This window comes from Oncorhynchus clarkii, chromosome 1 (genome assembly GCF_045791955.1).
Source record: "Oncorhynchus clarkii lewisi isolate Uvic-CL-2024 chromosome 1, UVic_Ocla_1.0, whole genome shotgun sequence".
Classification (NCBI taxonomy): domain Eukaryota; kingdom Metazoa; phylum Chordata; class Actinopteri; order Salmoniformes; family Salmonidae; genus Oncorhynchus; species Oncorhynchus clarkii.
In genome coordinates, this window is record NC_092147.1 from 14,746,193 (window position 1) to 14,769,330 (window position 23,138).

At 42.1% G+C, this 23,138-nt stretch overlaps 2 protein-coding genes across 2 annotated transcripts; one reads left to right on the forward strand and one right to left on the reverse strand.

The window, feature by feature from the left end:
- Positions 1–3,827: 3,827 nt before the first annotated feature.
- On the reverse strand, positions 3,828–9,102 carry LOC139415255 (tetraspanin-33). Its single transcript, XM_071163221.1, has 8 exons — positions 8,960–9,102; positions 8,558–8,615; positions 8,257–8,381; positions 7,965–8,039; positions 7,696–7,791; positions 7,178–7,306; positions 6,506–6,667; positions 3,828–4,158 (listed from the first exon to the last, which is right to left on the reverse strand). The coding sequence occupies exons 1-8, from the start codon at positions 9,026–9,028 to the stop codon at positions 4,003–4,005; spliced, it is 870 nt and encodes a 289-aa protein (XP_071019322.1). The 5' UTR covers positions 9,029–9,102; the 3' UTR covers positions 3,828–4,002.
- Positions 9,103–10,236: 1,134 nt separating this feature from the next.
- LOC139415261 (receptor accessory protein 6) lies at positions 10,237–21,509 on the forward strand. Its single transcript, XM_071163235.1, has 7 exons — positions 10,237–10,482; positions 12,672–12,765; positions 13,316–13,454; positions 14,502–14,670; positions 18,823–18,902; positions 20,249–20,292; positions 20,753–21,509. The coding sequence occupies exons 1-6, from the start codon at positions 10,350–10,352 to the stop codon at positions 20,288–20,290; spliced, it is 657 nt and encodes a 218-aa protein (XP_071019336.1). The 5' UTR covers positions 10,237–10,349; the 3' UTR covers positions 20,291–20,292; positions 20,753–21,509.
- Positions 21,510–23,138: the final 1,629 nt, after the last annotated feature.

Genomic DNA, 23,138 nt, shown 5'->3' on the forward strand with positions numbered 1-23,138 from the left:
ACACACTTTTTTTTATCTTAATAGACGCCCTCGATCAATTGTACAGCGTTGTACAATTGTACAGTGTACAGTGTTTGTATAATTTGATATGGTAATATGAGTGTTGAGGACAATGCATGTGAAATCTAGATCTGAATCAAAATGGTCTGGACAGCCCACTTTAACAATTTGAAACAGTGCGAGGGAGGTAGATGAGGTTAGAGCAGTGGGCTGATAGACACAGCGTCCTGGCAGAGTACTTCCTGGCTAGCTGGAGCCAAGGCCAATTTATAGCTGTCCTTTGACCTCCACTGAATACCACAATGGATGCTGACCTCAAGGTAACAGAATGATGGGATTTCAGTTCAGTTCGACCAATTATCTCACGCCACCTACAGCCAGAAACTCACAGTAAATAAGGACTGAAACTAGCATGAAGCTAACCGGCCGTGTTTCCATTGTGAAAATGTTCCCATGGGACATTTGTGTGGTGTAGAATCATTAATATACACCTGTCTTCTCAAGGTGCCCCCTCAGCCCCCTGTGTTTCGCTAAAGGAGGGGCTAATATAAAGAACGTCAATTTGAATTGTTGATGCCCTTACTGTGTATGATGATGTCATACTACAAAGTCTACCTTTAAGCTGAGACTCTTTTGCCCCACAGGCAGTAGTGAGTGGCTGTACTGTAAGTCTCTGACCTGTGGGGTGGCCAGTGTCATTGAGGACCTGACCCTCTGCACCGAACTCATGGACTGTCCCGAAACTCAACTGATCCGAGACACGTTCATTCTCCTCAAGCCCACCCTGGACTTCCTAGATGGACAGATGGGGCAGTCTCTATTGGGTCAGGGGCTGGCATCTTAGTCAAGTGTCACGTTTGAAATGACGCATGTTCTGTTGGGTTTAAATCTGTCCTGTTTCTGATAAAGTAGATCACGATTTCACATATTTAGAAGCCATGCTGTAGGGTAGATTATTTGGTTATTGATGGATGTGAGTCCCTAATACATTCCTCTATGGCTTGGAACCAGAAACATTGACATTATACTTAGGATGGATGAGCTGGGTAGATGGATGGATGGGCTAGATGGATGATATCAGGAGAGCCTGCTCTTCACACTGTCTCACCAACCATCTCACTCCATTCTAATATTATGTTTCCTTTCCAAAGACCCCTCCCTTTTCTACATGGAGGTCTTGGCCAGGCTCCACTCTTTCGCTGAGATGTACCCTTCACTGATAGGACGACTCTGTAACCTCTGTCACGACTGGCTCTTATGCTGTCCCGACCCCATCCTCATCCCCAAGTGCACCTTCCCCCAGTCTCCAGGAGGAGCGCTAAAGACAACGCTTGCTGGTTTCCAGGAAGGTTGGTACATGGTACTGTAGGATTCGCTTATTTAATGCGAATGAGCCCAGGAGTATAGGATGATCCAAGTTCAGTCTCTATTTCACCTCTCTAATCGTTAAGGTTAGGATTTAGTATGGGTACGCTGTCAGGCATATTCACATTTTGCTTATTCTTGTTAATTTTTTCTCTCTCTGTGTGTGTGTGTGTGTGTGTGTGCATGCATTTCTTAAGAAAGGTATTTGATTGTGTAAAAATCTCCTTGCCAGAATTGCTGTCAGTCATATTCAAATTCTGCTTATTCTTGCTCAGTCTTTCTCTCTCCGTGTGTGTGTGTGTGTCTGTGCATGCATTTCTTAAGAAAGGTATTTGATTGTGTAATAATCTCCTTGCCAGAATTGTTGTCAGTCATATTCAAATTCTGCTTATTCTTGCTCAGTCTTTCTCTCTCTGTGTGTGTGTGTGTGTGTGTGTGCATTCATTTCTTAGGAAAGGTATTTGATTGTGTAATAATCTCCTTGCCAGAATCGCTGTGAGGCATATCCAAATTCTGCTTATTATTTCTGTGTGTTTATGTGTGTGTGTGTGTGTGTGTGTGTGTGTCTACTTGTTTGTGCTCTACAGCTAAAGTGCTATCAGTGAGAGCAATTGACAGCGGCGATTGGCTTCTGATGGGACTCTGAGGAGGTGGAGCCTGTTGAGTGGCAGGCAGCTGTACTGTACGCTGGAGGCGATGTCTAGTAACCCCTCGCCTTCCACCTCACACATCCACGTGTCTGAGGAGTGGGCCCTCGTCTTTACCCACTCAGGAGGCCATGTATGACATGGATGTGAAGGAGTTAATTGTCTTATATCAAATAAAAAATGTTGATGATGAATTTTCCTTCAAATGCACCTTTTCAATCATTCTGTTTCTAGCTTTTTTTGATACGTACAGTAGGGACTCCCCAAATTATTATCATCAGCCCTTTAACACTTCTGCTTTACCTGCAGGTGAAAGTATGGCATCTTAACACAGCAGACATACTCTTCCAAGTCAAAGATACGGGTATCTCCATAATTCTTGGAGTATTGAACAGAATGGTCGTCTCCCTCTCAGACGCAGCACATCTTCCCACCCATCCGCCGAGGCCAAGACAGTGCAGACCCGTTTGGAAAACTCTTCACATAGTTTAACCCTTACAACTAACCTTTCACTGCAAAACTTGGCAGACTACTTATAGCATCCAAGAAGGGCGTTCTCTATCAGGTACAGATTACTGAAACATGTCGAAGTCCATTTATTCTTTGTGTTATTATTTTCTATTATTTGGAAATGACAATCCATCATTATTTTAAGACATGAAGGTCAGTCAATACGGAACATTTCAAGATCTTTGAAAGGTTCTTCAAGTGCAGTCGCAAAAACCATCAAGCGCTATGATGAAACTGGCTCTCATGAGGACCGCCACAGGAAAGGAAGACCCAGAGTTACCTCTGCTGCTGAGGATAAGTTCATTAGAGTTAACTGCACCTCAGTTTGCAGCCCAAATAAATGCTTCACTACTAAAGGACACCAATAAGAAGAAGAGACTTGGTTGGGCCGAGAAACACGAGCAATAGACATTAGACCGGTAGAAATCTGTCCTTTTTTCCGATGAGTCCAAATTGGAGATTGTTTGGTTCCAACCGCCATGTCTTTGTGAGACACAGAGTAGGTGAATGGATTATCTATGTGTGGTTCCCACCGTGAAGGATGGAGGGGCAGGTGTGATGATGCTTTGCTGGTGACACTGTCTGATTTATTTAGAATTCAAGGCACACTTATTCTGCAGCCATCCCATCTGATTTGCGCTTAGTGGGAATTTCATTTGTTTTTCAACAGGACAGTGACCCAACACACCTCCAAGCTGTGTAAGGGCTATTTGACCAAGGAGAGTGATGGAGTGCTGCATCAGATGACCTGGCCTCCACAATCACCTGACCACAACCCAATTGAGATGGTTTGGGATGAGTTGGATCACAGAGTGAAGGAAAAGCTTCCAACAAGTGATCAGCAAATGTGGACCTCCTTCAAGATTGTTGGAAAAGCATGCCTCATGAAGCTGGTTGAGAAAATGTCAAGAAAGTGCTAAGCTGTCATCAAAGCAAAGGGTGGCTACATTGAAGAATCTAAAATCTAAAATATATTTAGATTTGTTTAACACTTTTTTGGTTACTACATGATTCCATACGTGTTATTTCATAGTTTTGATGTCTTCACTATTATGCAAATTCTAGTGTATTCAAGGATTAAAACGGCTTCTAAAGTTTGTAATTTTCATTCACATTTCCTGTTGCTACAGGATTATTTTCCTGATGTGAGAAACTGTTCAAACTAAGATAGAACATCCGTTTCAAAATAAAGTTTATTTTATTGATCAAATAATCTGAGACTTTTCCTGTGGTTGGAAATCATGTATTTGATCGTTAATGCCTTTGCTTTCTGGCTTGCAATGAAAAACCCGGCGATGATCAGAATCACAGTTTTAATAACATACAAACATCAAGGTCACATCTGTGCACAGTGGACCACACAGTGCTTTCTTGAACAACCTTTTGACATGAAAGTACATAGATTCACAGTGCGTACACACGACTTCTGTTCAAAGCTGTTGCTCATGTACAACTCTAATGGACCAAGAGGAGGGCCATTTCATTCCTTATTGAAGTCCCAGGAAGCAGGGTACCAAACATTGCTGTCTAGTCTTTCTCTAGCCAAGGAAGGATGTTTTCCACCATCTTGTTTAGTCCTCTGTTGAACCGTCTTTATACGAGACACCTGGCAAGATGCCAAAGTAATCATACACAGCTGCAAAAAAAAACAAAAAGTTGGTACATGATGAAAAAAGAATGGCCACAACAAACATGCCTACAATCACTCATATTTTCTCAAGTCCTTTTTGATGCACTGTCTTTGTGTTGATTTAGAAATCACTGTCTTTGTGTTGATTTAGAAATCACTGTCTTTGTGTTGATTTAGAAATCACTGTCTTTGTGTTGATTTAGAAATCACTGTCTTTGTGTTGATTTAGAAATCACTGTCTTTGTGTTGATTTAGAAATCACTGTCTTTGTGTTGATTTAGAAATCACTGTCTTTGTGTTGATTTAGAAATCACTGTCTTTGTGTTGATTTAGAAATCACTGTCTTTTTCTTTCTCTCTCTGTGACTTGTGTAGCTTTATGTGTTTCTGCTTGTTTTCAACTAAACTGGCACAGTATATCTTCAAATGTGATTAAACATGTTATTGGACTGGTTTTGTGGCCTTTTTTGCAGCTGAGAATTCCCTACTAATATAAACTCAGCAAAAAAAGAAATGTTCTCTCACTGTCAACTGCGTCTATTTTCAGCAAACTTAACATGTGTACATATTTGTATGAACATAACAAGATTCAACAACTGAGACATAAACTGAACAAGTTCCACAGACATGTGACTAACAGAAATGGAATAATGTGTCCCTGAACAAAGGGGGGGTCAAAATCAAAAGTAACAGTTAGTATCTGGTGTGGCCATCAGCTGCATTTGGTACTGCTGTGCATCTCCTCATGGACTGCACCAGATTTGCCAGTTCTTGCTGTGAGATGTTACCCCACTCTGCCACCAAGGCACCTGCAAGTTCCCGGACATTTCTGGGGGGAATGGCCCTAGCCCTCACCCTCCGAACAAACAGGTCCCAGACGTGCTCAATGGGGATTGAGAGCCGGGCTCTTCGCTGGCCATGGCAGAACACTGACATTCCTGACTTGCAGGAAATCACTCACAGAACGAGCAGTATGGCTGGTGGCATTGTCATGCTCATCCTGATATTGTCATGTCAGGATGAGCCTGCAGGAAGGGTACCACATGAGGGAGGCGGATGTCTTCCCTGTAAAGCACAGGGTTGAAATTGCCTGCAATGACAACAAGCTCAGTCAGATGATGCTGTGACACACCGCCACAGACCATGACGGACCCTCCACCTCCAAATCGATCCCGCTCCAGAGTACAGGCCTCAGTGTAACGCTCATTCTTTCGATGATAAACACGAATCCGACCATCACCCCTGGTGAGACAAAACCGCTACTTGTCAGTGAAGAGCAGTTTTTGCCAGTCCTGTCTGGTCCAGCGACGGTGGGTTTGTGCCCATAGGTGACGTTGTTGCTTTATTTGCCTACCGTCTGTAAGCTGTTACAGACACCTCGCAAGTCCTCAACTGGCAGCTTCATTAAATAGTACCCGCAAAACACCAGTCTCAATGTCAACAGTGAAGAGGCGACTCCAGGATGCTGGCCTTCTAGTGGGGGGAGGACTTGTGAGGCGTCTGTTTCTCAAACTAGACACTCTAATGTACTTGTTGTCTTGATCAGTTGTGCACCGGGGCCTCCCACTCCTCTTTCTATTCTGGTAAGAGCCAGTTTGCGCTGTTCTGTGAAGGGAGTAGTACACAGCATTGTACGAGATCTTAAGTTTCTTGGCAATTTCTTGCATGGAATAGACAAAAATAGACTGACGAGTTTCAGAAGAAAGTTATTTGTTTCTGGCCATTTTGAGCCTGTAATCGAACCCACAAATACTGATGCTCCAGATACTCAACTAGTCTAAAGAAGGCCAGTTTTATTGCTTCTTTAATCAGAACAGTTTTTAGCTGTGCTAACATAATTGCAAAAGGGTATTCCAATGATCCATTAGCCTTTTCAAATGCTAAACCTGGATTAGCTAACACAACGTGCCATTGGAACACAGGAGTGATGGTTGCTGATAATGGGCCTCTGTACACCTATGTAGACATTCCATTAAAAAAATCAGCCGTTTCCAGCTACAAAGTAATTTACAACATTAACAATGTCTACACTGTATTTCTGATCAATTTGATGTTATTTTTATGGACAAAAAATGTGTTTTTCTTTCAAAAACAAGGACATTTCGAAGTGACCCCAAACTTTTGAACGCTAGTGTGTATACATTGTATATTTGTTCATGCCATCTTCTTACTGGTTCGTCATACATTTGATTCCTAATGATTTGAAATTGATTTTTGTTGCCAGGTAGATTTCCAGAGCAAGTAACAAATGTATCTAAATTGTAACTGCTGAACTGCACTACATTGGAAAGGGGTTTGTACTTTTCCAGAATCTACGAATGTTTGCAATCTTCTAATACTGAGCCATGTCTTACCTCTAGGAAAAGCAGACCCACAGTAATCCCCCCCACTAGGAAGAGGTTCTGCTTCCCCCACCACAGAACCTTATCCAGGCATCCGTTGGTGTACACACTCCTCCCTGCTGAACTGGGCTCCATACTCTGGACCTCATAGCCACACATGGTGTTGAAAACTGTCTGGGAGAATACAGTGGATATAACATTAGTAAGCATGAGTTTTGGGACAGACACTGAAGTCCAGGAATGGCCAACGCTCCTCCTGGAGAGCCACTGGGTGTGCAGGCTTTTGTTGCGGCACTGCTATAAAACACCTGAATCTTCTGACACCAGGCAAACTGATTGACTATAGTGAATAAACTTGATTACATTTTTTCCCTTGAGGTTTAGATTGAGTTGCTTCACTGCAGTTGCGTCATTCTATTCTAGGATAGTAGGTTGTGTTTCATTGCTCTTGCATGGATTCTGCTAACACAGGAAGTATTTCAGTCGAGTCAGCCGCCTGCTGCTGTCCATTGTTCCGTCGATATGCAGTGCATAGTGTTGTGGTCTACTTCTTCTAATTTCATAATCATAGCAAAGGTTGTTCCCAGAGGTCATTTATATACTGTAGTGTTTTAATAAAGCTGAGTGAAGGAAATATATTATGAATTATGAATGTGTTGTTTTGAGGTTATTTGTTTGTCTGACCTCATTGTGCAGTCGTAGGCAGCAAGAGAAAGGCACTCCACAGGCTTCCAGACTGGGGTTTTCCGCAGAGCAGTGGAAGTAGACGTTATCGGACCAGTCCTCATAGGTGTGAACACCACAGCACTGGAACTGCAATCAGAACCGACAAGTGCATTAGTATCAATAAACCCCTGTACAGCAAAGTGAACAGTGCTGTACTTAAATAGATAATATGTTCCCCCCCATGGTTTTTGTGAGTGATTGTTTATTTGTATTTTGGTCTGAGATGGTGTGCGTGTATTCTGTTACTTTGTATATATTCATTTTTTGAGTAAAGTACGTTTGATTCCTCATATCTGCTGTCCTGCGCCTGACTCTACACCAGTTACACAAAGACACCAATACACAAATACTTGGTATATGTGATCTATAAAGAAATAAAACCCTCAATTCTAGTAATTCTATTTTAGGGCCGGCACCATGCTTCGTCCAACTGAACCATCGGAACCACTTTGACTGTGATTATCAGTGTAATTCACCTTTTTTTGAACAAAGTCAATAACATTTTCCAAGTCCAAATCCTCCCGATAGCTAACAATGGCCTTTCTCATTAACTTCTCCGTCCTCTCCAAAACCTGAAAGAACATCAGAAAGCATCTCATGAGTCAAAAGATTCTAATACAACATAATTTGATTGATGGTGTTAACTTGTATTCTAAATGTTGGCATGCTGAGAATTGCATCCTGCTTGGCTATAAAGGGGATGCAATTCTCAGCATTAAACCGACTTTCAAGGTTCTCACATTACCTTGTCAGTGAACAGGAATCCAAGCACCGCAGCTGTAATCTGTAGGAGAAGGATTACCACCAATATCCCTGAAAACTAGAAACAGAAGGGACATTTCAACCTTGTAGTAGGCCAGGACAGTTGCATTAATTACTCTCTGTAATCATTATAATGATAAACCATGTTTAGATAATTACATGTCTACTATTCACCACAATCTATCTATGGCTTTCCAATGTACTTAAATCAATATGTTATGTGTGGCTATCACAGTGATAATGTAAACTATTGTCTCAAGCAAGGAGCGACTCACTGTCTTCAGTAGGCAGGTTCCATTGCGCAATGCACCGAAGCACCCAAAAAAGGTGATCATAAACATTAGGGAGCCAATGACGATCAGCAAGAGAGCTGGGTCAGTCATCAAAGTGTCCACAACATCTGTGGACACACACACACACACACACACACACACACACACACACACACACACACACACACACACACACACACAGTCTCATCAGTGGCATGTATCGCACTAAATAGGCTATATGTGTCAGTTGAGTCTAGACAAGCACTTGTCATTGAAAATGTGTGTTTATGACATTTAGACTGACCTTTCTCTTTGGAAACTTTGGCGTAGATTCCTACTGCTATAAGAACAGCACTTGCTACCTGGAGAAAGGAATGTTGAACTAATTGTAATATAGCATGCAGTCGGATTTACAAACTTGTCATTTGTATTTCATAGTAGCCTTTCACTTGGAATATTCTGTGTAGGCAGGCTGTCATTAGCTACAAGGAATAGTCAATCACTGAACTTTAAAGTAAACACAGCAGGCTTTTTGTGAAATTGTGACTGTTAACGACATACACCCAGGACATCCACTTCTATCGGCAGTCTTATCTTTCTGATGAGAAAATCGATTAGCAGAGCATCCTTTGACAATATTAAAAGAAAATATATACGGGCTACACAAGGCATGTCTCTGCTAATGATATAGTTTTTGCCAACTTACCCAAAAAATGTAACAGCAGACGAATAAAGTGTATTTAATGGTTATATATTTTTGAATTCCTTTCACCATTCTCCTTGTGTATTATGTGAGTTCTTGAGAAGTCGGGTGTGGTAGTTTGAAATCGCCAGACTACAGAAAAGAGTTGTCTTCCCCTTTCCCCTCTCCTGCTTATACTCTCAAGATGTGTCTCAGCTTGTCTAGGGACTGGTTGCAACACTACAAGACGCATTCTTTACACCTGATAGAGAACTTTGGCTACCCGACGTTGACCCCAAATACATTCCTCATTATTTATAATGGTCAAGTTCACTTAAAACTGGAATCCTTTAATTGAAGCAATAACAAAGCGGTCACCAGCTGTAATCGCTCTCAAATTCAAAGAGAGACCTACGTATGCAGGACTCACCATCCATGATGTCAAAAGTATAGTTTTAACCATGTTATGAGGCTATATGATGTTTGTTTACATTTATTTTGTTTACCAACATTGGAGTATAACAATGTTGTACATATGTAGGGTTCTGATGGAGTATGACAGTTGAACTAAGCTCTTTAGGCACTTATAACACACTTCAAGAATCAATGCATTAATTTATAATAAAGAAAAAATTGATGTATCAACTAAGGAACAGGTGTCAAACTCATGCCATGGAGGGCCAGTGTCTGTGGGTTTTCACTCCACCCTTGAACTCCCCTCACCTGGTTGTCTAGATCTTAATTGAAAGGAAAAAACAAAAATTGCAGACACTGAGCCCTCTGTGGATTGAGTTTGACTCCCCTGAACTAAGGATTCTAGCTTTAAAGTTGAAGTTGCCCCATGGAACATATGCAGGATCAGCTTACCTTTCCAAAGGGCTAAACTTCAACATTAGTGTAAAAACGCAAAACTGACCTGAGGTCATTGTCTAGGCCAGGGCTTCATTCCAGTCCTGGCGGGCCAGCCAGCAGAGGGCTCACTATGAATGCATACACTGACACCTGCTGGGTAAGATAATACATTGCACACAGCAACAAATATTATTCCCGTTGGAAATAGAGACAAATTATAGGCACATACCCATATAATTACAGGTTGTTAACCTGCTGAAATCAATACAGTGTAGCGGATACACCTGTTGGAATTTGGCACTGTACAACTTCAGAGAATTATAACCTGTAGCTTATTCCTTTTAGCCAGACGTGATCATTGACGATTCCCCCTCCACCGCAAAATGACTCACCCAGGGATTCTCCAGCAAAGCGGATTGAGGAGCCGAAACATGTCCCGTCAGCGGATTTGAACTGCACGGTACTTAGATCTCCACAGGGATTTTTTTAAAGTATATTATTTACATGTTTATTATTATTATAATTTACCCTTAAGAAACTCCGAAACGTGTAATAGTTCACCATGGGAATCTCAGAACTACTTGACAAACTTCGAGATCGCGCAGATACATTTCTAAATGAGAAAAACATAGTGACAGATTTCCTTGGGAAACTGGAGGAGAAAACGGGGATCAAGAAAAAATGTTTTGCCGTAGGTATGTTATTTCTGTGTAGCCTATTATGATGACACATTTTATGTGCATGAAAAGATGATAACTGGATACCTAAAATCGAAATATGATGTCTAATTATGTCTATGATGGCAAACTGTGAAGGCTATAATGCATTGTAAACCTATGTTCGTTGAATACACAACACGTTTCGGTTAATCTTGGCTGTGAACACGAACTACAGCCAGCCAAATGGTAGACCTTGGTATTGACCAATTTACACACTCTCATCAGGGGAAACTCTATCAATGTAACTTGAAATAAATCGAACTACTTAATAATATTATGTTTTTATGTTTGGGAATAGGAATATTTTAATGGTGCATTATTATAATATAAAATGCTACTGCTGTTACTATGTAAACAAAAACAACGCAACTTCATTCAAAGATTTCACTGTCAGAAATCCAACCACAGTGTCAATACCATACCATACCATGCCATGCCATTTATAGGCTCAGTGCTAGAGGGGTCACTACAGACCCTGGTTCGATTCCAGGCTGTATCATAACCGGCCGTTATTGGGAGTCCCATAGGGCGGTGCACAATTGGCCCAGCCTCGTCTGGGTTAGGTTTTGGCCAGGGTAGGCCGTCATTGTAAATAATAATTTATTCTTAACTGACTTGCCTAGTTAAATTTAAATGTCTTCGTAGTTATGTCTAATGCATCATTGTCAGCCTCCAGAGGACAAGGGAAGGCATGGGACAGGTGTATTCATGCCAGTGGGTGGTACTGATCACTGGAGTCTGGAGGAGAGGAGGAGCTATAGGAGGATGGGCTCATTGTAATGGCTGGAATGGAATTGATGGAACGGAGTATAATGTGGTTTTCACGTCTTTGATGTGTTTGATACCGTTCCATTAATACCATTCCAGCCATTGAGCCGATCCTCCTATAGCTCCTCCCACCAGCCTCCACTGATACTGATCCATGTTACATGTTGGTATTAGCCCTGGACAGTGCCACCATACTCAGAGCATTTCTTATTATTCTGTACGTCAATCAGAGACACTCCATTGAGTATGATATGTTACGTTTGGTTTTTTAAAATTTTAACAAATGTTTTAAAAATAAAAAACGTAAAGTATTTTCAGGTCACTCCAGAGATTGTCAATCAGGTTCAAGCCCGGGCTCTGGCTGGGCCACTCAAGGACATTCAGAGACTTGTCTCGAAGCTACTCCTGCTTTGTCTTGGCTGTGTGCTTAGGGTCATTGTCCCGTTGGGAGGTGAACTTTCGCCCCAGGCCATGAGCACTCTGGAGCAGATTTTCATCAAGGATCTCTCTGTACTTTGCTTTGGTCATCTTTCCCTCGATCCTGACTAGTCTCCCAAACCCCCACTAAAAAACATCTCCACAGCATGATGCTGCAACCACCATGCTTCACCGTAGGGATAGTATGGGCCATGTGATGAGCGGTGCCTGGTTTCCTCCAGAAGTGACGCTTGGGATTCAGGCCAAAGAGTTCAGTCTTGGTTTCATCAGACCAGAGGATCTTGTTTCTCATGGTCTGAGAGTTATGGTTATCCTTCTGGAAGGTTCTCCTATCTCCACAGAGCTCCACAGAGGAACTATGGTGCTCTGTCAGTGACCATCGGGTTCTTGGTCACCTCCCCTCCCTTCTACCCTGATTGCTCAGTTTGGCCAAGCGGACAACACTAGGAAGAGTCATGGTGGTTCCAAACTTCTTCCATTTAAGAATGATGCAGGACACTTTTGTTGTTGGGGACCTTCAATGCTGCAGAAATGTTTTCCCCAGATCTGTGCCTCGACACAATCCTGTCTCAAAGCTTTACAGACAATTCCTTCAACCTCATGGCTTGGTCTCTCTCCCTCTCTCTCTCTCTCTCTCTCTCTCTCTCTCTCTCTCTCTCTCTCTCTCTCTCTCTCTCTCTCTCTCTCTCTCTCTCTCTCTCTCTCTCTCTCTCTCTCTCTCTCTCTCTCTCTCTCTCTCTCTCTCGCTCATCCATAATTATGAAGACAGTTATGCATTTTGCATGGCATTCTACCATTCTGTAAATCATTTACCATAAGTCAATAACAGCGTTTGAGACTCTTTTCCTAATTTCCGTAAGACTACTTACATTCTCATGAAGCAGCAGTGCAATGCTTGATTAAGATATTTGTGCAGTATAAAGTCTGACCTCTCGTCGTGTCCTTTCTGTTATCGACAGGTGCAGTGTCTCTGACAGGACTGTATTTGGTATACGGCTATGGCGCCTCCCTCCTCTGTAACATGATTGGTTTTGTGTATCCTGCATATTATTCGTAAGTACAGTAGCAAACTAGGTTTAAAGTTACATGTATTTAGCATTAACTTAAAACTGTATATCTTTATGTACTGTATATCTACTTCTAATGTACACTACAGCAACTACCTAGAATGATTATAAAGGAACATGTTCAATTGCTTTCATGAGCTTTTTCTCTCAATGCCCTGAGTTTAAGACAAGCGTTTAGCAATCTTGCAATCATTTCCAATAAATGTATTTTCAAGACTCTAATTTCTTCTTAACTTTTTGCTTAAGGAGAAACATGAGAAATTGCGTAAGAAAATTTACAAGAACCTTTTGGAGGAATAACAACTTTACTTAACTTTCTACTTAAGTCTATAGTTAAAGAAAAAATGGCAGTTAAGAAGAAATGTCTTCTTAAGAAGGTTTTGTGAATCTGGGCCCATGATAGATTCCTGATCGTAGAGACCTGATAGTATTATTTATTAGCCAGACTGTGTATGTATTGCCATTTTATGTTATGTAGTACCTTGCCTCAAGTAGGCTCATGTAATGTTGGTTACTTTTTCCACTCTTCTATGTAGAATCAAAGCCCTCGAGGGTAAAAACAAAGATGATGACACAAAATGGCTGACCTATTGGGTGGTCTACGGAATCTTCAGTGTGGGGGAATTCTTCTCCGACATCTTCCTTTATTGGTTTCCTTTCTACTATGCTTTCAAGGTAAGCAGAGCATTAGATGTGTTTCACACAGAAAGACACTATCTGTGTGCTTTATGTTCTAAGCAAAAACTGATTCAACTCACTCATCAACACACTCGCATCTGCCACACTGATCCTCAACACGGGGGCCCTTCAGCGGTGCGTGCTCAGTCCCCTCCTGTACTCCCTGTTCACTTATGACTGCATGGCCAGACACAGCTCCAACACCATCATTAAGATTGCAGACGACACAACAGCCTGATCACCGACAACGATGAGACAGCCTATAGGGAGGAGGTCAGAGACCTGGCCGTGTGGTGCCAGGATAACAACCTCTCTCTCAACATGATCAAGACAAAGGAGATGATTGTGGACTACAGGAAAAGGAGGACCGAGCACGTCCCCATTCTCATCAACGTGGCTGTAGTGGAGCAGGTTTAGAGCTTCAAGTTCTTTGGTGTCCACATCACCAACAAACTATCATGGTCCAAACACACCAAGACAGTCGTGAAGAGGGCACAACAAAGCCTATTCCCCCTCAGGAGACAGAAAAGATTTGGCATGGGTCCTCAGATCCGGCAGGGTAGCCTAGTGGTTAGAGCGTTGGACTAGTAACCGAAAGGTTGCAAGTTCATATCCCCGAGCTGACAAGGTACAAATCTGTTATTCTGCCCCTGAACAGGCAAATCTGTTCCTAGGCCGTCATTGAAAATAAGAATTTGTTCTTAACTGACTTGCCTAGTTAAATAAAGGTAAAACAAATAAAAAATTGTGACCAACTACTGACCTTACAATTCCACTCTAATTCAAAATCACTATAGGCTATGGAATATGGTATATAACACATTAATAAACAATTTACAAGCCATTATGAGCTAGTTATACATACAATTCATACATTCCTGTCAATAAATTCTGGGTATGCTGTGAAATACCTGTCGTCAAACACATGTATTTATGGTATATTATACTCATGGAGGAGTCATGCTTTGCTTATGTTGTTCCTTTAGTATGTGCTGCCCTTCAATGTGTCACAATGTTCCTGTTTTTTCCCTCCCTCTTTCCCAGTGCTTGTTCTTGTTGTGGTGCATGGCCCCCGTTGCATGGAACGGCTCTCAGATCCTGTACAACCGGGTGGTGCGACCCTTCTTCCTCAAGCATGAGGCCACTGTGGACAGCATGGTCAATGACCTCAGCGGGAAAGCCATGAACGCAGCCGAGTCCGTCACCAGGGAAGGTACAGAGAAACTGCTAGCTCCAAGCCCCATTGCATTTAATGTACATCTCAAAGTGATAGTTCACTCTGTTGAAGTATTAGTTTATTTTCAACCTCCCTAGGGCAGGGGTTTCAAACTAATTTAGTACTTTGTTGAAGCACCTTTGGCAGTGATTACAGTTTTGAGCCTTCTTGGTTATGACGCTACAAGCTTGGCACACCTGTATTTGGGGAGTGTCTCCCATTCTTCTGAGAGTCTATAGGAGCCTTTTGGCAAACTCCAATCGGGCTGTCATGTGCCTTTTACGGAGGAGTGGCTTCCGTCTGGCCATAAAGGCCTGATTGGTGGAGTTCTGCAGAGATGGTTGTCCTTCTGGAAGGTTCCCCCATCTCCATGGAGTAACTCTGGAGCTCTGTCAGAGAGACTATCAGGTTCTTGGTCACCTCAATGACCAAGGCCCTTCTCTCTCGATTGCTCAGTTTGGCCGGGCGGCCAGCTCTAGGAAGAGTCTTGGTGGTTCCAAACTTCTTCCATTTAAGAATGATGGAGGCCATTGAATCGTACTACACCGTCTCCAACACCCGTCGGATGTGGCAGGGTTGCAAACTATTACAGACTACAAAGGGAAGCACAGCGCGAGCTGCCAAGTGATACGAGCCTACCAGGCGAGCTAATTTACTTCTATGCTTGCTTCGAGACAAGCAACACTGAAGCATGCATGAGAACATCAGCTGTTCCGGATGACTGTGTTATCATGCTCTCCGTAGCCGATGTGAGTAAAACCTTTAAACAGGTCAACATTCACAAGGCCGCAGGGCCAGATGGATTACTAGGATGTGCACTCTGAGCATGCGCTGACCAACTGGCCAGTGTCTTTACTGACATATTCAACCTGTCCCTGACTGAGTCTGTAATACCAACATGTTTCAAGCAGACCACCATAGTCCCTGTGCCCAAGAACACTAAGGTAGCCTGTCTAAATGACTACCAACCCGTAGCACTCACATCTGCCACACTGATCCTCAACACGGGGTCAACACGACATGATTAAGACAAAGGAGATGATTGTGGACTACATGAAAAGGAGGACCGAGCACGCCCCATTTCTCATCAACGTGGCTGTAGTAGAGCAGGTTGAGAGCTTCAAGTTCTTTTGTGTCCACATCACCAACAAACTATCATGGTCCAAACACACCAAGACAGTCTTGAAGAGGGCACGATAAAGCCTATTCCCCCTCAGGAGACAGAAAAGATTTTGCATGGGTCCTCAGATCCTCAAACAGTTCTACAGCTACACCATCACGGCCTGGTATGGCAACTGCTTGGCCTCTGACCGCAAGTCACTACAGAGGGTAGTACGTACGGCCCAGTACATCACTGGGGCTAAGCTTCCTGCCATCCAGGACCTCTGTACCAGGCGGTGTCAGAGGAAGGTCCTAAAAATTGTCAAAGACTCCAGCCACCCCAGTCATAGACTGTTCTCGCTGCTACCGCACAGCAAGCGGTACTGGAGCGCCAAGTCTAGGTCCAAAAGGCTTCTTAACAGCTTCTACCCCCAAGCCATAAGACTCCTGAACAGCTAATCAAATGGCAACCCAGGCTATTTGCATTGCCCACCCATTACGCTGATGCTGCTCTCTGGTTCATATCTATGCATAGTCACTTTAACTCCACCTACATGTACATATTACCTCAATTACCTCGATTAACCGGTGCCTCCGCACATTGACTCTGACTGTGTCCTTGGGGACCTTCAATGCTGTAACAATGTTTTGGTACCCTTCCTCAGATCTGTTACGCGACACAATCCTGTCTCTGAGCTCTATGGACAATTCCTTTGACCTCATGGCTTGGTTTTTGCGCTGACATGCACTGTCAACTGTGGGGCCTTATATAGACAGGTGTATGCCTTTCCAAATCATGTCCAATCAATTGAATTTACCACAGGGGGACTAAAATCAAGTTGTAGAAACATCTAAAGGATGATCTACGGAAACAGGATGTACCTGAACTCAATAGCAAAGCCCCGTTTAAGAAACGTTTTTCAACAGAATCGGCGGAATGAATACACCCTTGATCACACGCAAACAGTTCACTTTCATAGCAGCCACATAAAAACAGCATGATCACTTTGCTCGTTGTATATACAATTCCTCCTTCAACTATCTACGTGCTCTCCTCCTCTCATATTTTCCCTCGCTTGTGGACTTCAGTGCACAACACATCAGCTGTCTGTGGCCAGGTGAAAAACCCCTACACACAACCTACATAGTTGTCACTTCATTGTCAACTAGAACTACTAGAACTAACGCGTTAGTAAACCCGCTACAATCCCGCAGTACAGTGTACAGTCAGAAATGACAATAAATTAATAAAACCAAACACTTAGCTTGACTTGGAAGAGTTCCAGTGTTGGATAGCCATAGCCAGCTAGCTAACATAGCATCCCTCTCTGTTTGAGCCAGGTGTTTGAATAGACTAAACTAGCTAGCTGCATTTGCTAGCTAAGTGAAAGTTAAAAAACATAAAACCAAATATACTGTAGCTAGCGCTCTCTCTCTGCCGCTTCTCCTTAATTTAGGAAGACATTAATTTGTTCAAAACTGTTAAAACTATTGTCTTTCTATCTCTTTGAGTTAACTACTCGCCATATTTTATGCACTGCAGTGCTAGTTAGCTGCAGTTTATGCTTTCAGTACTATATTAATTCTCTGATGCATTGATTGGGTGGACAATATGCCAGTTCATGCTGCAAGAGCTCTGATAGGTTGAAGGAAGTCCTCCGGAAGTTTTTTACTGTGTAAGTCTATGGAAGTGGGTGAAAACCATGAACCTCCTAGGTTTTGTATTGAAGTCAATGTTCCCAGAGGAGGACAGAAGCTAGCTATCCTCCAGCTACACCATGGTGCTACCCTATAGAGTGCTGCTATTGCTTCTGTAGACCTTCATGGCAAAACAGTGTTTTTTAATAAATTATTTGGTGACGTGAATATATTTAGTATAGTTTTATCTAAAAAGGATAACTTTTTGAATTTCACTATTTTTCTTTTCTTCTGAAATTCACTGAGGAGGATGGTCCTCCCCTTCCTCTTCTGAGGAGCCTCCATTGTTTCAATTATGCATGTTTGGAGAATGTAGCTGTCAAGGCAGATTTCCTCCTCTTCCTCTGAAGAGGTGAAACAAGGATTGGACCAATACGCAGCGTGGTAGGTGTTCATGGTTTTTAATAAAAAAACTAAACATGAACACAAATACAAAATAAAGTGAACTGGCAACAAAACAGTCCCGTGTGGCACAAACACTGACACAGGAAACAATCACCCACAAAATACCCAAAGAATATGGCTGCCTAAATATGGTTCCCAATCAGAGACAACGATAGACAGCTGCCTCTAATTGAGAACCAATCTAGGCAACCATAGACATACAATTACCTAGACAAGACAAACACCCTAGATGAGACAAAACCATACATCACCCATGTCACACCCTGGCCTAACCAAAATAATAAAGAAAACAAAGATAACTAAGGCCAGGGTGTGACAGTAGCAATGCTAATGAAAACGTATTGTATCGGTTAGCGGTGCATTTAAAAGGATGCCCAACATATTGCACCAGATTCAGCTACATACTATTTTCCCTATGCTGTCCCTAAATTATTTGGTATTTCACAGTATAAATCATATTAGAGACCTGCGTGTAAACAATGAGGATATGATCAATGTGCTGTAGACTACTGTATGAGGTCACACCAGTGGTGGAGTTCATAAACTGGCAAATGGTCTAGCAGGGATTAACATTGTCGGCTGAGGTCATAGGCAGATTACGGCAGGTAGACGAAAGGATGGCAGGAACCAGGTCAGCTGATATAAATAGATCTGTTGAAAGAGGCAACCTGTTGAAAGAATGCATACTTGCTTTAAGAATAATGCAAAGTATACGGAACAATCTAATTAGCCTAAATATTGAGATCCGTTCAATTTTCAATAAAAACAGAGCTATTCTGTTGTGTGTGCATGCGTGTGCATATGTGTGTGTGTTTCAGCCTTGATTATTTGTATACAATTTTTCCAATTACTTTTGCAATATCATATGCATAGATTGCTTGTTTCTGGTGGAACCTTTGTCTCTTTGTTTGCATGTCTCTTTCTCTCTTTCCTGTCTGGCCTCAGTCCTTCAAACACTGGTGAAAAACAAGACCACACAACAAGCATCAGAGACAAAAGGCTTACCCAGCACATCAGATTCACCTGTATGTAAAACAAACAGTTTATTTTCATGACAAACTCCCTATTACTTTATTTCCTTGGTCCCTAGTTACTCCCTAACAACCCTCCAGCTCAGCTAACATAGCCCCACTATTAGTTAACTTGCACGTTAGCTGTGTCTGCGAGTTGTTTCCCTTAGATCATGAAAAGGGCTTACCAAGAAAAACTTCCAAAAGGACGAATTTGTGGCAGAAAGGAGTTGCAGCACTCAACAAGAGATTCATTTATTATTAGCTCACTTTACTCCATTGTTCAGAATGAGTGTACAGGTGACTGTACTGTGATCTCATCTTGAACAATGGTTCTCTTTCTCGGCTTATGACACTCCCATAATGTGAATTGATAAACTTATCTACATATTATGTAAATTGAAAAATCATCCCGCTATCTCCACTCCAAGTCTCTTCAATGAGAATAGGCCCTTAGTCCTTTAAGAAGTATTGCTTGGCAAGCCCCCTTTTCATGATTTTTGTCATTTTGTTGTAACCTTATGCAAACCACTCCTTCATTCTAGTCGCTTGTCAGTCCCTTAATGAACATAGCCATAGAAAATCAACAATTGTAGATCTCATTTTATTGCTATTATTTGTCAAAAACAGAAGATGAAAACACTCAGTGGGATTGAAAGTCAAAACACTATTGAAAGTGCTTGTCATTGTATGGTGCAAGTGTCAAGCCCCTCAGTCACACGGTGGACCACTATTTTCTCCCCTTTGGCTGGTAAATGTTGTTGGTGTGTCCTGAGCGATTCCTCTGTAGAGTCAGGCTGAAGTTAATGGGGGTGCTAACAAACCAATCCCTCTCCTCTGTGGACAATGGATACTGATAATTCTGCCATGAGTAGCAAAGCTATTTTTCTCTTTCTGCAAGCCTTGAATGTGGGTCTATTGTACATTCAGTTTTGTGAGTGCCTTGTTGAGGGAAATGTAGTAGCAAGTGCAGCCTTAACACAAAATAAGCTTTCAAATATGGTTCATCAGAGACTTTATCACAGCAACCATATGGTGAGGTCTGGACTTGAGTGCTTTTTTATGAAGAAAGAAAACAAGGACATAAATCAGCAAATCCCGCTTGTGAGAAGAACACATGCCGGGACTAAAGCTTCTCCCAGGCTTCCCTCCTCAGGGTCTTATCTAGAACCACTACAACAGCCATTAACTGAGCTGTGAAAAGAGGTAGTCGACTATCGGCCAATTAGCCTATATTTCAAGGATGCTAAACGTATGCTTCCCACTGCTTTGTTTCCCTTTCATAACATGGTTGTGAAGCTCGTTTTAAAGTAATTCCTCCTCATTGTCTTGTTTGGTCCTATTCCATGTCTGTTCATAAGATGATTCATGAGTTGACCTACACTGAACCCAAAGTAGACTAATGGTAAGTGACACGCAGTGATACTGTGTGTACACAGGATTACTCACTGTATTCACCTGGTCAACCACAAGGGCAGTGGCTGGATCTGGTGGCATAGATAGATTACTAATTGCATTAAGCAAAATACCTAACCTCTTAAAAGCATTGTTCACTCCAAAAGTTTGTCAGATGTTTTCAGACTTCCAAAGTTGTCTCTTGTCGATATGAGTTCATGTTCCATGACATCATTGTGTAGACCCAGCTACGCCTCAATCGCAAATGAATAATAGAGATATAGACATGGTCTACTTTCAACATAAGACTACCTTTGGGATTTGAAAGTATTTTACAAAATTATATTTTGTGAACTATGAGCAACTTTGAGTGAACAATGAGCAACTTTGAGTGAACTATGAACAACTTTGAGAGAACAATGAGCAACTTTGAGTGAACTATGAGCAAGTGTCTTTCATTATATTTACAGATCCACAGGTAGAGGCATCGTCTCAGTGATGGTACTGAAGACAGCAAACCAAACCATGCCAGATTCACCGGAGGGACTTTGGTTTCCATGTTGACTTGCAAACTGCTGAACCACTTATACTTGATGCACTATGGTGGGAAAACGATGAAACAAATCTGACAGAGATGGGATACCATTACACAGACAGATAACGGGACAGAAAACACACATAGCCAAGCTTCATATCGACCAAAACCACTGCAGCTGAAAATCACTTCACAGCCACGTGGTCGTGTGTCTGGTCAGTTGAATGCTATGCAATGTCTGATATTTTGACCTTCTCATCACCTGATTAGAGTAACTGAATTTGTCTGATATGTCTTTGCTTTACAATCAATGTCCTTGTCTTCCGAGAAGGGAGTGTGTGGGCTCAATGCTTCAACAATAGGCACAGTGTTCTAGTCTTAGACCTCTTTGTTTTTGTTTTCACATACTTCATTGTGCTGAATGAAATATTTATTCATCATTGTCTTTTGTTTCTTTTTTTTTATTTGAACATGTTTTTTTCTCTTTTTGTCTTGTAAAATTGTATTATAGTCAGATCTAGGCTGTATTAAAATGAAATTGCCACATACCTCTACTGTAAGTTAGATTTTAATGCAGTGGGTCTTGGAATCCTGGTGAGATCATTTTCCAATGGTAAATACTGCTACTATGTATTTAACCAATCATTTCAATGGAATGAGAAACTGAGTAAGTGCTACTTATTGTAGTTGTGAGTTAGCAATGCAATACAATATTTCAATAACATTCCATTATTATTACTATTATTATTATTATTATTATTATTATTATACATGTACAGATGTTGTACCCTCAAAAGCACACACATTTGTACCAATTGGGTATGAATAAAAGTGTCCTCTTATTTAGTGTGTTTTTTACTGGACATGTTGCTTATCAAGATGATCACAGATTCTTTGGCAGGGAGCAACGGAGACAAAGCATTTTAGAGGAGAGTACCCTCTATTGGTTGTCATCATCATTGTCTCAACAGGGATGAAAAACGGCTTCTAAATTGCGTGTTGGCAATAAAAACAATTTGATGTATTATTCAACAGATATAAAAAATATTAAAAAAACACAAGATAAAAAACATAATGAACAAGGTTATCAAAGAATATAACAAATACGTGCGTGATGACGTGTCTGTCTCACACAAATGACGTCTCAACTTCAGGTCCACGCATGGGCACAATAATTATTTTTTTGTTGCATATTGATATTGTTTAAGTTATGTTGTATGCACAGTTCTAAACATTTGTAAGACAGCTTGGTAAAATTGCACCGTAGAAAGTCTTCAGCTAGCTACCAACAGAGAAGTGGCAAGTTTAGGAGACCCCGTAAAACCATGACTGTCTTACACATTTGAAATGTGTAGACAGACACCAGTAGTAAAATAGGACTCTTAGCTACAATAGCTAATTGGATATTTAATTTAGCTGGCTATCTTAAGACATACTTCTCCACGGTGCCATTATTCCAGATAGTCCAGATTTTGGTTCTGCAGAATGAATATCAGCATGGGTGCTAAAATAAGAAGCGAGTGGTGCTTCATAGTCAACCAGATCCGCCCACTGTGGACATCAGAGCCTTTCCGAAAGATCCAGTCTTCAGCGTCTTGGAGGATGCCAACCAAGGTATGCACCTAGCTACTGCACATCTGTCAAATAGACGACACTATTACTAAGTGAATTCAAGCAGACACCCTTCACTTTATTTCACATGTAATGTTATGAGGGAGAGCATCTAATTTTGAGCTTTCAGCAAATTGTCTACTCGATTTGGTGGCCTGTGTTTTAGGAAACCTATTGAACTAAACTGGATTTCCCCCTTCCACAGATGCCAAGAGGGGGTCATCAGACAATGAAGTATCTTCAGATCTGCAGGTACTTGGAGATGAACAAGCGGCTTCAAGAGGTCAGAGGTGAACTCGTGCAGCAGAGGGAGGAACTGAGGACAGTTGGAGAGCAGTTGGGGATCAGCGTGGCCAAGGTCAAAGGGAGAGCCCTCGAACCAGTCTGTGAGGCATCACACCTCAGGGCTGGGAGAGTACCTTACCTCAGGGCTTGGGGAGCACCTTACCTCAGGGCTGAGGGAGCACCTTACCTCAGGGCTTGGGGAGCACCTAACCTCAGGGCTTGGGGAGCACCTTACTCCAGGGCTGAGGGAGCTATAACCTCAGGGCTTGGGGAGCACCTAACCTCGGGGCTTGGGGAGCATCTTACCTCAGGGCTGGGGAGCACCTAACCTCAGGGCTGGGGGAGAACCTAACCTCAGGGCTGGGTGAGCATCTAACCTCAGGGCTGGGGGAGCACCTTCCCTCAGGGCTGGGCGAGCACCTTAC

Excerpts from the sequence above, each read along its gene's own strand:
- LOC139415255 (XM_071163221.1), bottom strand. The coding sequence starts at position 9,028 with ATGGTGAAAGGAATTCAAAAATATATAACCATTAAATACACTTTATTC. Across the intron at positions 8,616-8,959 it reads TCTGCTGTTACATTTTTTGG|GTAGCAAGTGCTGTTCTTAT; the intron begins GTAAGTTGGCAA and ends TCCTTTCTCCAG. Across the intron at positions 4,159-6,505 it reads TGGGTCTGCTTTTCCTAGAG|CTGTGTATGATTACTTTGGC; the intron begins GTAAGACATGGC and ends TTTTTTTTGCAG.
- LOC139415261 (XM_071163235.1), top strand. The coding sequence starts at position 10,350 with ATGGGAATCTCAGAACTACTTGACAAACTTCGAGATCGCGCAGATACA. Across the intron at positions 10,483-12,671 it reads GAAAAAATGTTTTGCCGTAG|GTGCAGTGTCTCTGACAGGA; the intron begins GTATGTTATTTC and ends TGTTATCGACAG. Across the intron at positions 14,671-18,822 it reads CGAGTCCGTCACCAGGGAAG|TCCTTCAAACACTGGTGAAA; the intron begins GTACAGAGAAAC and ends GTCTGGCCTCAG.